Below are 15098 nucleotides of genomic sequence, written 5' to 3'. Positions count from 1 at the left end.
CCGGATATGGACGCAGGTACACGACGATGGGACCATGAGACGTACTGCGCCTGCGCGCGTCCCATAAACCGCAAGTGAAGTCTTATCCACCACGAACGAAGGAGTCACGGCCAAAAACGAAAGAGCTCAACTAACGTGAATGAGAAATGAAGCAACAACGCGCCCATAGCTAACGACTAACGACACAGCCACACAAAAAAGAGGATTCTGCGCTGCACCCCAGAGTCAAACGGAAGAGGCTACGGAGGACCCACAGGTCCACGAAGATAGTACGGAAGGCGCGGGAAAGTACGAAAGGCGCAGGCGTCCAAAACGCGCTTCTGAATAGGACATGAAGCAACAACGCGCCACAAACTCTCCGTATTAAATGTACGGCATCCTCACACGTCCAAACCATATAGCATATGTGAATCACATTACAGTGATGCATTATTAATGGTACAACCACAGAACACTCTCCGTATTAACAGTAAGTGCAATTATCCATATTACTAACGGTAGACAACGGATAACTAATGGAGTCATGGTCACGGCTCCAAAACGATCCAGCTCAACTAACGGAGCTACAAAAGCGAGCCCGCATGGATAAAAACAATAGACGTAGGCGCCTACAATGCGTGTCTGGAACCGCAGAAGCAAAACTGTCTCGGCTCCAAAACCAAACAGCTCCGCATGAACAAATACAATGTACATAGACGCCTACAACGTGCGTCAGAAACTAAGGAAGCAAAGCAGGCACGGGTTCAAAATGAAAGACCACAACTGACGCAGACACCTACAGCGTGCGTCTGAAATGCCGCAAGCAATGCAGGCACATATCGTATACATTCATTAATGTATTTCGGGTTACGCCGACAATAATCTCTTTCAAATCTATTTCGGGTTACCCAAGACCAGGGGTTGGCGAGCGAAGCGAGCAGGGGGCGGAGCCCCCTAGTTAGCACTCACATACAAAGTAGACTTTGGTGCCTAACACAGGGGCACTCCTCTGATCTCTCACAGGCTACAATATCTAGCATGAACTTTGAGTTTGTCCTTTGTTAAAGCGACATTTAAAGCCAGTTTCACTCTAATGTTTCAGTAATTGGACTCATAATAGTCCACACAATATGTAACTTGTGATCTCAAGATATTACTTGTGCCAATAAAATTTTGCTAGCACAAGATTAAAAAGACACCACTTTTTGAGGCTTCAAATAAGACATTTTAAAAAGAGGGGAGAAAAAAACACTTCAACATGCTTCTTTAAATTTAAAGGCAAATTCTTACAAGCAAAGATTTATTTAGGCAAACACAAAAGGCACTGAATTATATATGAATCACCTTTGCATTTTACAACTTTAAAGAAAGCATTCAAATATGACCATATGACAAGCTACATTCGGTTTTCATGTCTTTACAGTGAGCAGTAAGCACGGGAACAACTTAGCAAATGAGCATTGGAAGACGTACTACAGCGTTTTTATTTATGAATGAAACATCGCATTCTATTGGCTGCAGCTGAGAATCAAAAAACTGTATCGTAAGTTGACAACATGGGCCTCTGTTATGAATTTATAATAGCGTGATCTGTGCAACAGGTATTGGGGACTTGCTGTAAAATGTAACATAAATGGGATGCTATTTGACGTAAAAATATAGTTTGGTACTGTAAAAGCAAAGGAAGTCCTTAGCAAAATTTACTCAAATAATGGTCAAATTGCTGAAACATGTACTTAAGGCTGAAAAAAGTGACTATCTAATCAGATCTTCACTAAATTCTACAGATGTCACATTGCTGATTTCTAGAAAACATTCAGAAACTGCAGATTACAAAGATAAAAACTCGACAGGACTGGATATATATTAATTAAGTTTGCTGACAATCTTAGACTATTGTTCATTCAAGTAGTATAAAATATTAATGGAATGTCATCTATGTTATCTGTTTAAAATACATAAATCAAACAAATGCATACAGTAAATACATAAACAAATATTAATACTGGCAACATGCAGGTGCCATTGTTGGATGGAATATTCATTGATTGCAGCCATGCCTTGCAGATACATAATAAAAGATGGTTACGGCAGAACAAGCATATAATGTAAACCATAATTTGATACAAAAAGTAATTTTAGCATTTGAATATCTGCCTTATACTTGAAATTAACTTCACAAGAGCAAAAATGCAGCCAAGTGCAAAGACAGATGAATAACACAAATGAAATAAATTGCAAGGAGATTGGTCAGAATCCAGCCTGAATCACAGAATGCACTGAAAAGTATTAGCAAGTTTTAAAGATGTATTATATAAATAAGATAATAAATTTAATTTTACATAAATAAAACTAAGTTCTTAATTTTAAAACCAGCTAAAAGCACTGCTTGCTGGTCAATAAAATGCCCACTAATGCAGTCAAACTCAAATAACATTCTAAAGTAAATGAAATTAGAGTTTCTGTATCTTTTTAATGATCCAGGGTTTACTGTTTTGTGTAGATTGTAACTGTTTAGAAGACCACACATTTTTTAACACATGAATTTAAAATGGTCATATACTTTTATCATATTACTCATTTCAATATTTTGTATACACAGTAAAGGGGGTATATTAACACAACAACCAAATCTGATATATGTGTATTCGTCATAAACCATGAACATTGTAAAACTTCTTATATCAGGTGGTTTTCCACCACTATCTTAAACATGATTTAGCTTATACACGGTTGTGGGGGATTTGAAATGTTCCAACGAAAACAAAACCTTGCTTTTGCTACTCATCTGTCATTATTCTAAGCCTGCTTATTTGTTAAGGTTTGTAGGAAGATGGAATCAATCATAACACCATTTAGGGATCCTGCAGTTAACCCTGAATGGAGCATGAAATCACCACAGGGGCTTGTACATATGTACAGTAACTTTATTATTAGTAATACAACCCTGGAATTTTAAGTTACAGAGAAAATAAACTTCACACATAAAATATAAGCTCTTGCTGATAAAGGGTTTTACAAAAACAAAGAAATCAAACAAACATATAAATTATACAATGAAGAACTTTGTGCATTTGCTGCTTACCACTTACCTGACAGTTAGATGGCACATACAATTAAATGATATAGATTCAAAAACACTTCTGTATACTGGTTGTACTCCACCGTCTATAAACTTAACTGTTTAAAACTAAATAATTTACTAATCTGAAAAATGTATCATAAGAAATATACCAGTTATATTTTCTACATTACATACCTCTAGCTGCTGGTTGCTCATTGCAGCTAATGCTGCAACATTGAATGGGAAATATGTAGTAGGAGCACCAATGGTAAAAGGGGAATAATTCACTCCAGGATTTATACCTGTTCGCAAGGACAATCCCTAAGGGAAAAAAAAAGTACATTCAATCAATAATAAACTACTTACAGTTTAACATTTGCCTGAATATTTAATAATTGTGACCTAAACCTTGAAAAAAATTTTGAATTTCTCAAACTTATACAAAAACGGCATAAATTAAGGGAATATAAAGTAGAAGCTTCAATTGTTAAAAAGTAAAACACAACTCCAATGCAAGAATATGGATTGAAGCATGTGAAATTTTGGGAAAAGTGTGATTTAATTACACTTTCATTATGATATTTAATGAAGGCTCATCTATTTATTTTTAAGAACTGAAAACTGTGTTACTGTACTGAAAAAAGACTAAAACAACAAACTAAAGAGGGGTTGTGGCATCTGAAGCTGAAATTATTAAAGCTGTTATTTTTAAAAGTATATATGAAAAAAGAAAAACAACTGTATCAAGTTGGGGCAAAAACTGAAACAAGTTACCGTGATAAGCTGCCTTTTTCCTAGTATTTTGTTTTGTCTGAAAGTCATTTTATGGTTCTAAAATGACACTCTCAGAATTAACCTAAACATTTCATAATCTGCAGAAATTGGACACGATTTTGCTAAGACAGTGATGAATTTAGTATAGATGGAAGATAAATTCATATTACATCCACATTTAATTAAAGCTGTTTGTCAGCATGAAAATAGGCATCACTTTTAATTCTTTTAAACAAATCTACCAAATATATCCTGTACCTCTGTAAAAATGATACTTATATTGGCAGTGCACAGTTTGGAAAAAAATTTATTTTTATCACGGAGTTGCATTGCTCAGTACAGAGCAAAGTCCAGAATTGGACGGTACACATACTCTGAACTTTACTATGGTGATGTCTGCTATTCCAAGTCCGCCTATAAAAGAGGCTGTCTAGGTATTTGTCTTTGTGACAGTGGGTAAGCCCTGTGTCTGTCAATCAATATGCTTGCCGTCAATCTTTTTCAATCACCCATAGATAGAAATCTAACCAAAAATATCACACTGCAAGTACCACCTATATATAAGCGGCTAAAGAACAGATGATACAGTGTGGAATCACTTGACTCCTTATACCTCACTCTCATATCCCCCAAAACAGACATGATATGTTGCTCATGTTTGATTAATTGTAAGTTACCTAGTTTAGCCAGCCTATTACCTACATAGCCTATAACATACTGGAACCAATGAAACTAGATAATAATCATTACAAACTGATCATGCTAATATTTCCATCCATTTGGGTTGAAGGTTAAGATAGTTAAATGTATTTTCTAATTCATAAATGTTACATTCTATGACAATGTGCAATTTAAAACATCTAAATAAATAACCCTATCAGACTATACCACATGATTCATAACCATGCTACATATTTAGAAGTTTTTGTTTTCAGTCTGTCCTGCTTTATGTTTTATATTAACTCCAACAAATCAGTAAATGCTATAAAAACACTACTTGTCTTAAAAAATAACACAGAAACCTAGCTTTCAAGTAAGAAGCAAAGAAGCCCGTTGTTTGAACTATGACTTAAAGGCCCCATGGCTATATTTTTGAATAAAATTCATGATATTTGTGATGAATATGTTTGATTAAGCAAAGAATATTTTTATAAACACAGATTCACACTAAGAATATAGTATTACCAAGTCCAATTTTATTTACTTTAAATATATTACACTATTCACAATGACTTACAATAAGTTTATTAAACTTACTTTTAAAATGCAAAACCGTTATCATTAGACAATTTGAACCATCAAATGTAAAAATCTTTAATATGGAGAGGTTAAATACAGTGGAACCTCTAGATACGAGTTTAATTCGTTCCAGCACTGAGCTTGTATAGCGAATTTCTCGTATCTAGAACAAACTTCCCCATTGAAAATAATGGAAATCCAGTTAATCCGTTCTGCACCCCAAATATATTAACATAAAAATCAATTTTCCTAACAAATAACACTGATAAATTATATATACTGTAGTCTACCTTTAATAAATAACACTGGTAAATAATATAACTGATTATTAAAAGAATCAAAACAGGTGTCCAAAGTGCAGTAGAGCATTCAATAAATCTTTAAATAAATAATCCTTAAAACAGTTGTGAAGTGGAGGTTTAAAATACACAAGAATAACAATCCTTTAACACGAGGTTAAAACGTCAAAAGGATGCCGTCTTTAAAAAACAGATGACAATCCCCGGTGCTTCTTCTCTGTTAGCATCTCACCTGCGGGCTCTGCAACAGGCGAGACACTCTTAATGCAGCTGACCTTCTCTACACCGTCCTGCTTCAGCTGTTTGGCTCGCCTGTTCAGCTACACGCGAGCCTGCACTCACTCACTCGCCTGCCTGCCTGCGCGCTCTCTCTCTCTCTTTTCTTTTACTTTTTCTCCCCCTTAACCGGCTCGCGCTTCTCTATATATGCGGGGAGGACATGGCAGCTGCAGCCCATCAGCCACAGGAACAATCATGGATGTGGGCAGTTTCCCACCTGTGCACTTAAGTGAGAAACGCAGACACCGCAGATCGCGGCTCGCAACTGCTACCACGCCCCCTCGCTAAGCTGAGAGCTATACCCACAGCCTGGCTCGTGGCGCGAGCCAATGCTCGTATTTAGATCTGAATTTTTCGCTCATACTTTCCTCGTATTTTGAATTTCTCGTATACAGAGGTGATCGTATCTCGAGGTTCCACTGTACCTGTTTTTATGATTGAATTTTATAGAACTTTTAGATTTAAATTGTGGCTATGGACAGTTAATAATGTAGTGATATGCTTTTGAAATGACTGAATAGAGTACAGTGATCCCTTGCTATATCGCGCTTCGCCTTTCGCGGCTTCACTCCATCGCGGATTTTATATGTAAGCATATTTAAATATATATCGCGGATTTTTCGCTGCTTCGCGGGTTTCTGCGGACAATAGGTCTTTTAATTTCTGGTGCATGCTTCCTCAGTTGGTTTGCCCAGTTGATTTCATACAAGGGACGCTATTGGCAGATGGCTGAGAAGCTATCCAGCTTACTTTCTCTCTCTCTCTCTCTCTTGCGCTGACGTAGGGGGGTGTGAGCAGGGGGGCTGTGTGCAGCTGCTTCCTGAAAGGACATGCTGCACGGAGCTTCGCATACTTAAAAGCTCAAAGGGCACGTATTGATTTTTTTATCTGTCTCTCTATCTCTCTCTCTCTCTCTCTCTTCCTCTCTCTTCCTGCTCCTGACAGAGGGGGTGCGAGCTGCCGCCTTCAACAGCTTTGTACCGGCGGTGCTTCGCATACTTAAAAGCCAAAAAGCCCTATTGATTTTTTTTTTGACTGCTTGCTTTGCACTCCTTTGAAAAGGAAGATATGTTTGCATTCTTTTAATTGTGAGACAGAACTGTCATCTCTGTCTTGTCATGGAGCACAGTTTAAACTTTTGAAAAAGAGACAAATGTTTGTTTGCAGTGTTTGAATAACGTTCCTGTCTCTCTACAACCTCCTGTGTTTCTGCGCAAATCTGTGACCCAAGCATGACATTCTAAAAATAACCATATAAACATATGGTTTCTACTTCGCGGATTTTCCTATTTCGCGGTTGGCTCTGGAACGCAACCCCCGCGATGGAGGAGGGATTACTGTATTATGCAATTAAATTTGCAGCAAAACATAGAGGGGCTTGCAACTGTTTGTCTTTTTTTTTGTTATACTTCTCAAGCCAAACGTATATGGGAGCTGAAATGAGATCAACAAACCTGTAAGAAATCTTAATATCAGAAAGTACGTATGAAGTTGTGTTGTACAGATAACTATAATTGTACATAATAATGTTTATTGTAGTCATAAACTGATTTTACATATGGAGCTTTCCAGAAGCAGTCACATATGTACAATTTAAATAAAAAATCTGAGGGGAACAGCTAAGGACAGTTCTTAGAAAGTGATTTTAACAGTAAAATATGGCAGGCACGTATTTATTATTTGCAATGAACTGAAAGCGTCATATGTTGATGTTAATACTCTCCGTCAACTGTACTGCAATTTGGACAGAAATGTGTGCAAAAAAAAAAAAAAAACAACAAAAAAACCCACAAAATTATTATCCATGTATAACAAACTCTGTTGGAGCAATTCTGTTCAAAATCAAAAGACTTATTTTATTTTACAATATTAGTGTGTTTTCTTCAGACTAAATGCTTTGTTTTTTGACATATTGTGTCCACAGACTCTCATTCTGGTACATACATGGCATCAAATTCTTTGCAAACTCTAAGTAGCAAATTTAGAACAATACAAATACGCTCTCCCTAAATATTATATACTGTATACTCATAGCATTGGGTACAAATGACTAAAACAGGACAAGAATGTTAGTATGGAATTACGGGAATCTATAATTTAATTATCCTGTAAGTTTTGTCTTAAAGGAGGAATATCCCTTCTGTTACTGCCATTTTTAGATTAAACAATGCCTGCATGTCTGGACAGCGTGATAACAGGAGCAATTAGCTGTAGTTTGCAATCATTTTAACTTGTATTTGAATGACAGAGTTAGCAATAATAGTGAGACTAAATTAGCTACAGTTATCCATCCATTTTTTCATCCATCTTATCCAGTTTTGGGAGCAAGTGCCCATACAGGGCTCCAGGCAGAAACTAATCTGACATCAACTTTTACTCATGCGGAGTCATCAGATAAACTAACTGGCAAGTTTTTGGAAAATGGGAGAAAACTGGAGTATCTGGAAAAAATAGGCAATACCAGCCTAAGTAACAAGTGACAATCAAGATAAGTTTCAGACTTCACATATCTTTCTGTATCTGTTGTTAACCTACAATAATGACAAAATGAGCTTTTCCATATATGCATATACTGCATGTAACCTGAAAACAACACAGTAAAATCTGTTTAATAGGAATTCTGAAAAAATCTTCATTAATCAATTGACAAGTTTAATTTCACAAAGGCAGCATTAAACTTGGAACAAGTGTATATGAGGGAGAGATTTGCAAAATAAAAAAAAATTAGGAGATTATGACATTTGAAATTTAAATGGTCCAATAAATATTACCATTCTCTAAGAGTTATTATCCAGCTAATGTCTCCTCCATATACTGATAAAAAACATAACTCTCACAACAACAAATGCCACAAAGCTGATTTTAAAAGTCTATTCATACAAACAGAGCTTTGCGTAATAATCTTGGTAATCAATAAACATTCCACTATTACAATAATGTTTGAATTTTTATGTTTAGTATTTACTTTTGTTTCTGAAAAGAACCTTCAGGGAATAAATTTAGTATGAATGACAATATAAATCAGACAGTCCACGATTATCACATGATTCTTTATAAACGTTAAGGTGAAACTCCTCAAAACTTACAATATCTCCCCCATTACCTTTTAAACTGGAACAGTCTGCCAAAAGTGAAATTCAGGCTCTGTAAAACAGTCAACTAGGTACTAGCCAGCATGTTTCAAATGTCTTGCATTGTATATACAGGATTTTAGAGGCTGTAGTACAAGTATCTCGAATGATAATTGTTCAGTTATAATTACATGGCGTCTGTCTAACAAAAATTGGTCAGATAACTCATTTAGAATAAAACAAGCTTGATGTAAATATTGTTATCAGTACAAAGTATAAAAATTAAGCCTGTAAAATTTAAAAGAAAATAGTAATTTCTTTCATCCAAGCTTAATTCAGTTCAGGGTCACATGGTCCTGAGCCTAAAATGACAGCACTGGTTACAAGTCATAAATCTGCAGTGGCCGAGATGCCAGGCTGGCCCTTTAACATCAAACACAAAATAAAATGTTATCACTATGTAGAAAGGCTTAACGGTGAAGCGAACAGTGATGGTGTATGGTGTGTGTGAATTAACAAAAAGATAAAATATAGGGAAACATTAAGACACATAAGAGTTACAAATTTCGTTATTTCAAACTAGATTCATTTTTTATCTTAATGTCCTTACTTTCTTCTCTGCTTCATATTCGGCCCAAGCTGCTTTGCGCTCTTCTTCAGTAAGTGCTTCCTCTTCTTTGTGATCAAGAAGTGAATCATGCTCGTGATAACCTACTATCTCTTCTTTATGGTTGTGAAGAAGTTCTGCTAGGAAAGGATCCTGCAAAAAAAAGTAAAACATACCATATCTTTGTAAAATTACTTTATAGTGTGGATTTATTTTTCTAAAGGACTTAAACATAGATTTTCCACAAAGATACTGTATGTAACTGAAATACAGGAAGAACCAAGTTAGAGGCACATACAAAACAAAACAGAGTCATACGTTTTTAATAGTCTAAACAACAAAAACTATATAACATTAGTTCATCCATATCTACTGTGTAAAGTTAGATTCTGTGTATAAACCACTAATGTTTTGGGCAGGAGTGTGCATACAAATAGAGCCTTGCGAAAGTCTTAATAAAACAGCTATTTAACATTTATCACATTACATTACATGAAAACGGTTCTCCAACTTACAGGAAAAACTTGGGGGTTGGTGGCAGGATTGGCACTCCATCCACCATAAAAACTTTATGCAGCTCTGAAACGGCACAGAGGACTTCATTTAGCTCTCCGCAGGAGTAGCTCTGCTGCATCTGCCCACAGGAAGGTTGTTCGCATTATAAAGGAGATGGGAGAAAGCCCTTGGAAGTCTCATCCCCGGAAGAGTTGAAACCATCGGAGAGACAATGGGGTCAGGCCTGCTGAGGATCGGAGCTGGTGTGGTGCTGAGGTGTTTCCTGCTGCACAGCACCCTAAGGTCCCAACTTGAGGCAATTTACATGTTTCTGTTAATGAGTAAAAACCCAAGCCCAAATATCAATTGACACAAAGTCAGCATGTCTGCTTGGTTGGTGCAGAGGTAAGAACTGCTGTTTAATAATCAAGAGATTGCGGGTTCGAGCCCAGGTTCTCTCAGTTTTGAGTAGTGAGCTGCTATTATTATATTACATAATAAAAACATATACAGTGGGTTGAAAAAGTATTCAACCCCCTGTGGAAAGCCACCGTATTTCCATCTTACATCTTTACAACCTATAAAAATCACAAATGTAGAGTATCACAGTGAACTTTTATTTCTCTGTGTACATATTTTGAAACATTTAGAGCTTGGTGAACTAAGCAAATGCAAATTGACAGTCATGCTGTGAAAAATGCTGTTGAAAAAGTAATTGACCCCTTAACATGACATACAGTTAATACTTAGTAGCAGCACCCTTTGCGGCAATAATTGCTTGCAATCACTTTGAATAGCCATCTACAAGCTTATCACATCTGGATGGTGGCATTTTTTCCCATTCGTCCTTGCAGAACGGCTCCCCCTACAAATGGGCGAAGTTTGAAGGCTTTCGTTTGTAAATTGCAATTTTGAGATCACGCCACAAATTTTCAATAGGATTAAGATCAGGACTCTGGCTAGGCCACTGCAAAACCTGGATCTTCTTTTTGTCAAACCATGCTTTGGTTACTTTTGCACAGTGTTTTGGGTCATTGTCCTGCTGAAAGTGGTAGTGTTGTTCGAGTCTCAATTTCATGGCTGACTTTTGAAGGTTTTCTTCCAAAATCTGGATATACTTCTTACTATCCATTCTTCCTGCAATACAGACAAGGAACCCAGTGCCTGCCCTAGAGAAGCAGCCCCAAAGCATGATGCTCCCCCCACCATACTTGATGGAACGCATGGTGTTTGCCAGATCATTGGCAGTCTTTTCCATCCGCCAGACAAACGTCTTTGTGTTGAGGCCAAAAAAGTTAAATTTTGGTCTCATCAGACCAAAGTACATGACTCCAAGATGCAGGACTCGTCAAGATGTCTGTTAGCGAATTTTAATCAAGCTTTCAGATGACATTCTTTTAGTAGTGACTTTTTTCTGGCAACTCTGCCATATATAGCCCCTCTCTGTGCAAAACCTTCTATATTTTAGTCTTGTGCACATGCACTCCAGGTGTGCAGATACTGAGCTTTCCAGGTCACTGAGAGTCACCTTAGGATTTGCTCTTACTTCTCTGACTAGTTTTCTTGACATTTTCTTTGTTATTTTAACAGGGCGGCATGACCTAGGCTGGTTTACTATGCTTCCAGTTGTCTTCCACTTCTTGGCTTTCTCAGTGGACACACTGAGGCTAAGGAGGTTGGCAATCTTCTTGGCACCATTGCCATCTTTAAAGTTCGTAATCACAGTGGTTCTCATGTCAATAGAAAGTTCCCTTGTCTTCATTTTTGTCAGCTTTTGTTCAGTTTTTTGTACTTGTACTGATTTCTCAGTTGTATGTTCCTAAGAACTGGCCTAAATAATCACTTATAGACCAGTCAACAAGCTAGATGATTGCTTGATTGTTTACACCGGTTTTCATTACCCTTATTATACCCATATACCCTTGTTAACAATCAAACAGTCTCCAAGCTTATTCAACAGCAGATTTCACCGATATGTTCTTTATCGTTGCAGTATAATTTGTCAGAATTTTTTTGTGAAAATTTATTGTCCAAGAGGCCCTAATTTATATGTAATAGCATGAAACTAAAGATGTACTTTCAAAGAAAAATATTGCAGGAAATTTAAACTTTGTCTATGGGATCAAAATACTTTTTCAACCTACTGTACTCGATTCCAGTCAGCAACACACGGTTACAACTTTTTTCATAGGCTTCAAGGATTCTAGTGTTAAATAGAATGAGGATTTTATACAATATGCAACCAGCAAGCCAAAGCCGCAACAGGCTGTGTGAAAAGCCTGTCTCTCGACACTGTTTGTGGACCTAAATTAACCCCAACAGCAACACTGTAATTCAGTACTCGGTGTCAGATTGCAGATTAAAACAAGTATTGTCTCTGTTTATTTGAGCTACCTGAACGGGAGCAACAGGCAAGCCTCTGTGATCTAAATTGTACTTTGCTGTGAACACTAGCAGCCCATATTTAAAGTAAAAAGCATCTTCTGCTGGTGACTGATTACAGTATATGTATTCACGAACAGGTATTGTTTGGTTTTTCTATAAGAACTTTGGGTTGAAACCTGCTCATTAGAAAGAATCAGTGTATTGCACTGTACTTGTGTGAGGTTATGCTATGGTTGTTTTAGATTTGACTGGATTCCCACATCTGACTTTCAGCCTTTGCATAATGCAAGTCTTTGCAAGTACAACATTTTTGTGCATATGCGCTATGAAAACTAGCTGCATGCATGATTTCCAGACAAAAAGTACACACTGGCCTGGGTTTTGTTTACATATTGCTATCCATGTATGATGTAATGTTTATAAAGGGTGAGCCAAAATGAAGTACCACATTTCTCAAGGTCACTGTGCGAAGTAGAGGCAGCTGAGTGGGTTGGGGAGGGGTCCTTTGATAAGCGATCTCTTGTAGTTTTCAGTTAGCAACATGCCTTGGTCCGGTGCGCACCATGCTTTCACTGTCGAAGTGTTCTTCAAAAACCACAAATCCATCATCACTATGCAACGTGCTTTCTGAAAGCACTTCGGCATTCCTCTTAACAGTGATGTCCCAAATCGGAAAACAATAATTCAGTAGGTGGCTAAGTTTAGACAGACTGATACCACATTGAACAAAAAATCTCCAGGCCATCCTCAGATTGTATGAACGCCTGAAAACATCCAAGCTGTAAGGGCATCAATTTTGCAGTCTCCTAGACATTCGGCACGCAAACAGCCTTCTGCCTTAGGCATTTCCAACACGTCTTTGAGGAGAATTTTGCAGGAGGACCTTAATTTCCATCCATAAAAAATGATGGTAGTGCAAGAACTCACAGAGGGAGACTAGGAATGCTGAAGAGAGTTGTGCACAAGCATTCTCCAAACCATTCATCAAGATGCCATTGTCTTGTGCAGCAACGAGGCACATTTCCATTTGAATGGCTATGTAAATGAGCAAAACTTTTGCTATTGGGCGAAAACCAACCCTCGTGAACTTCATCAGAGAACCCTGCACAGTGAACATGTTACAGTTTGGTGCGTCGTTGCAGAATTTGGCATTGTAGTCCCTTATGTTTTTGAGGAGGGAGGAGCAATGGTCACCGTCATTTCAGAACGTTACATTGAAATTCTAGAGAACTTTGTGGCCCCAAATGGAAGAAATGGATGCGGTGGATGCGAGGTTTCAACAGGATGGAGCAACAGCTCATACAGTACGGAGCTCCATGCAAGTTTTGCGGGAGATGTTTTCAGGGAAGCTGATCTCCCTGCCTAGCGATGTCAGGAGGCCTTCATGTTCACCATCTCTAGTCGAAGGTATATACACACACCGATCTCAAAACCTTGGAGGCATCAAAGTCATTATTCACCATAATTTCCCTTGAAATGGCCAAATGAGTCATGTGAGCATTCAGCAGTTGTCCCAAAGAGTGTATTGCTAATGATGTCCACCACCTTGAAGACATCATCTTAAAACACAGTGAACAAAAATCTATTTTGTATACCCTTTCTTGTGTTGTAATGAAATTTATTTTTATCTTGTAGCACTGTTGTAGAATAAATGTTTGAAATGTGGTACTTCTTGGCTCACCCTGTACTATACACATAAATATATGAGTATAATATAAATAAAAAAAATGTATAATCTGCTTTTTCCTGAAGTAAATTATGTCAGTTATAAGAAGAATTTGGTTTGTACCTATTTAAATTTTCACTACAGTATGTGGGGCACCATTTTTTTTTTCCTGAATTGGATCTGTGACTAAAAAAAAATACAACTTCATACTGAAGAGAAGTTAGACTACAGAGAATCATGAAGGAGAAGTGGAGGTCTGATGTTAGTGAAGTATAGAAAGGAAGACAAAAAGGGTCTCTGTGGATTATGTTAACAACTCTGCTGTCGCAGAAGACAGAGCAGCGTGAGAAAATAAATGGTAGCATAAAAAAAAAAAGTAGTTCATAGAGATGGGAAAATGATACTGAAGCTTCAAAGCTTGTGTCAATCAATTTGATGCATAGTGAGTTCGAATCACTGTGTCAGAGCTTATGTCAAAACACTGCTGACACGTGACCCGTGATGTTTGAAGCTTCGAACGTCATCAGTACTTCACAGCACATTATTGGTTTGATAGCGTTTCGTTGGTTTGACGCTAAATTAACAGGTAGCCTATATAAAATGCATCATTTTCATTCAACAATGTTGGGTTGTGAGGAGACAGAGGAAAACGGCATTCAAAAGTTAAATAGTATAAATTGACAAGGACCTTAGCAGAATAAAATGAACACAGACTTTTCTGACCTTTTACTGGTGACATGAGACTGAAACAGTGAGTGCTGCTTCACTTGCGCTCCTGAGAGTTAATCACCAAATATTGCTGTTCATATTGGGGCTGAGGTTTCAATGCATTGAATCTTTTTCGGCACAAATAAAAAGAAAGCCTCAAAGCTTCATGAGGCTTCATTTTCCCATCACTTGTAGTTCACCAAATGTGTATCACAGGGTTTCTCAAACTCTGCAGGTTTTTGTTCCAACCAGATTCATAATCAGTGACAACACCTGATAACACTGATCTCATTTAATTAGTTGGTATTTTTTTCTTATTCTACATTCAGAAAAGTATAGCAGCATGATTTTTACATTTATAAGAGATTTAGAATTATTTCTGATTTTGCTAGAGATTTAAATGTTTAACTCTCTTTTGTTGATTTCATTAAATTTCGCCCTCTCTGTGCAGTTTGCTCCCTTAATTGTATCTTAATAATGAGAATTAAAAATGAGCAGAGCAGACACCCAGGCAAACAACACTGAATCGTGA

At 37.2% G+C, this 15098-nt stretch overlaps 1 protein-coding gene across 3 annotated transcripts in view; it reads right to left on the bottom strand.

Annotated features, from left to right (window-relative positions):
• atrx (ATRX chromatin remodeler) overlaps positions 1-15098 on the bottom strand; it is a 387366-nt gene that overhangs the window by 15864 nt on the left and 356404 nt on the right. For all 3 annotated transcript variants that reach the window (XM_051934359.1, XM_051934358.1, XM_051934360.1), the window contains 2 exons: positions 9316-9465; positions 3239-3364 (listed from right to left, as the gene is read on the bottom strand). In XM_051934359.1, coding sequence (XP_051790319.1) covers positions 3239-3364; positions 9316-9465 — 276 coding nt within the window. The remainder of the gene's footprint in view (positions 1-3238; positions 3365-9315; positions 9466-15098) is intronic.

Source organism: Erpetoichthys calabaricus, chromosome 12 (assembly GCF_900747795.2).
Source record: "Erpetoichthys calabaricus chromosome 12, fErpCal1.3, whole genome shotgun sequence".
Classification (NCBI taxonomy): domain Eukaryota; kingdom Metazoa; phylum Chordata; class Cladistia; order Polypteriformes; family Polypteridae; genus Erpetoichthys; species Erpetoichthys calabaricus.
This window is presented reverse-complemented; position numbering and strand designations above follow the sequence as displayed.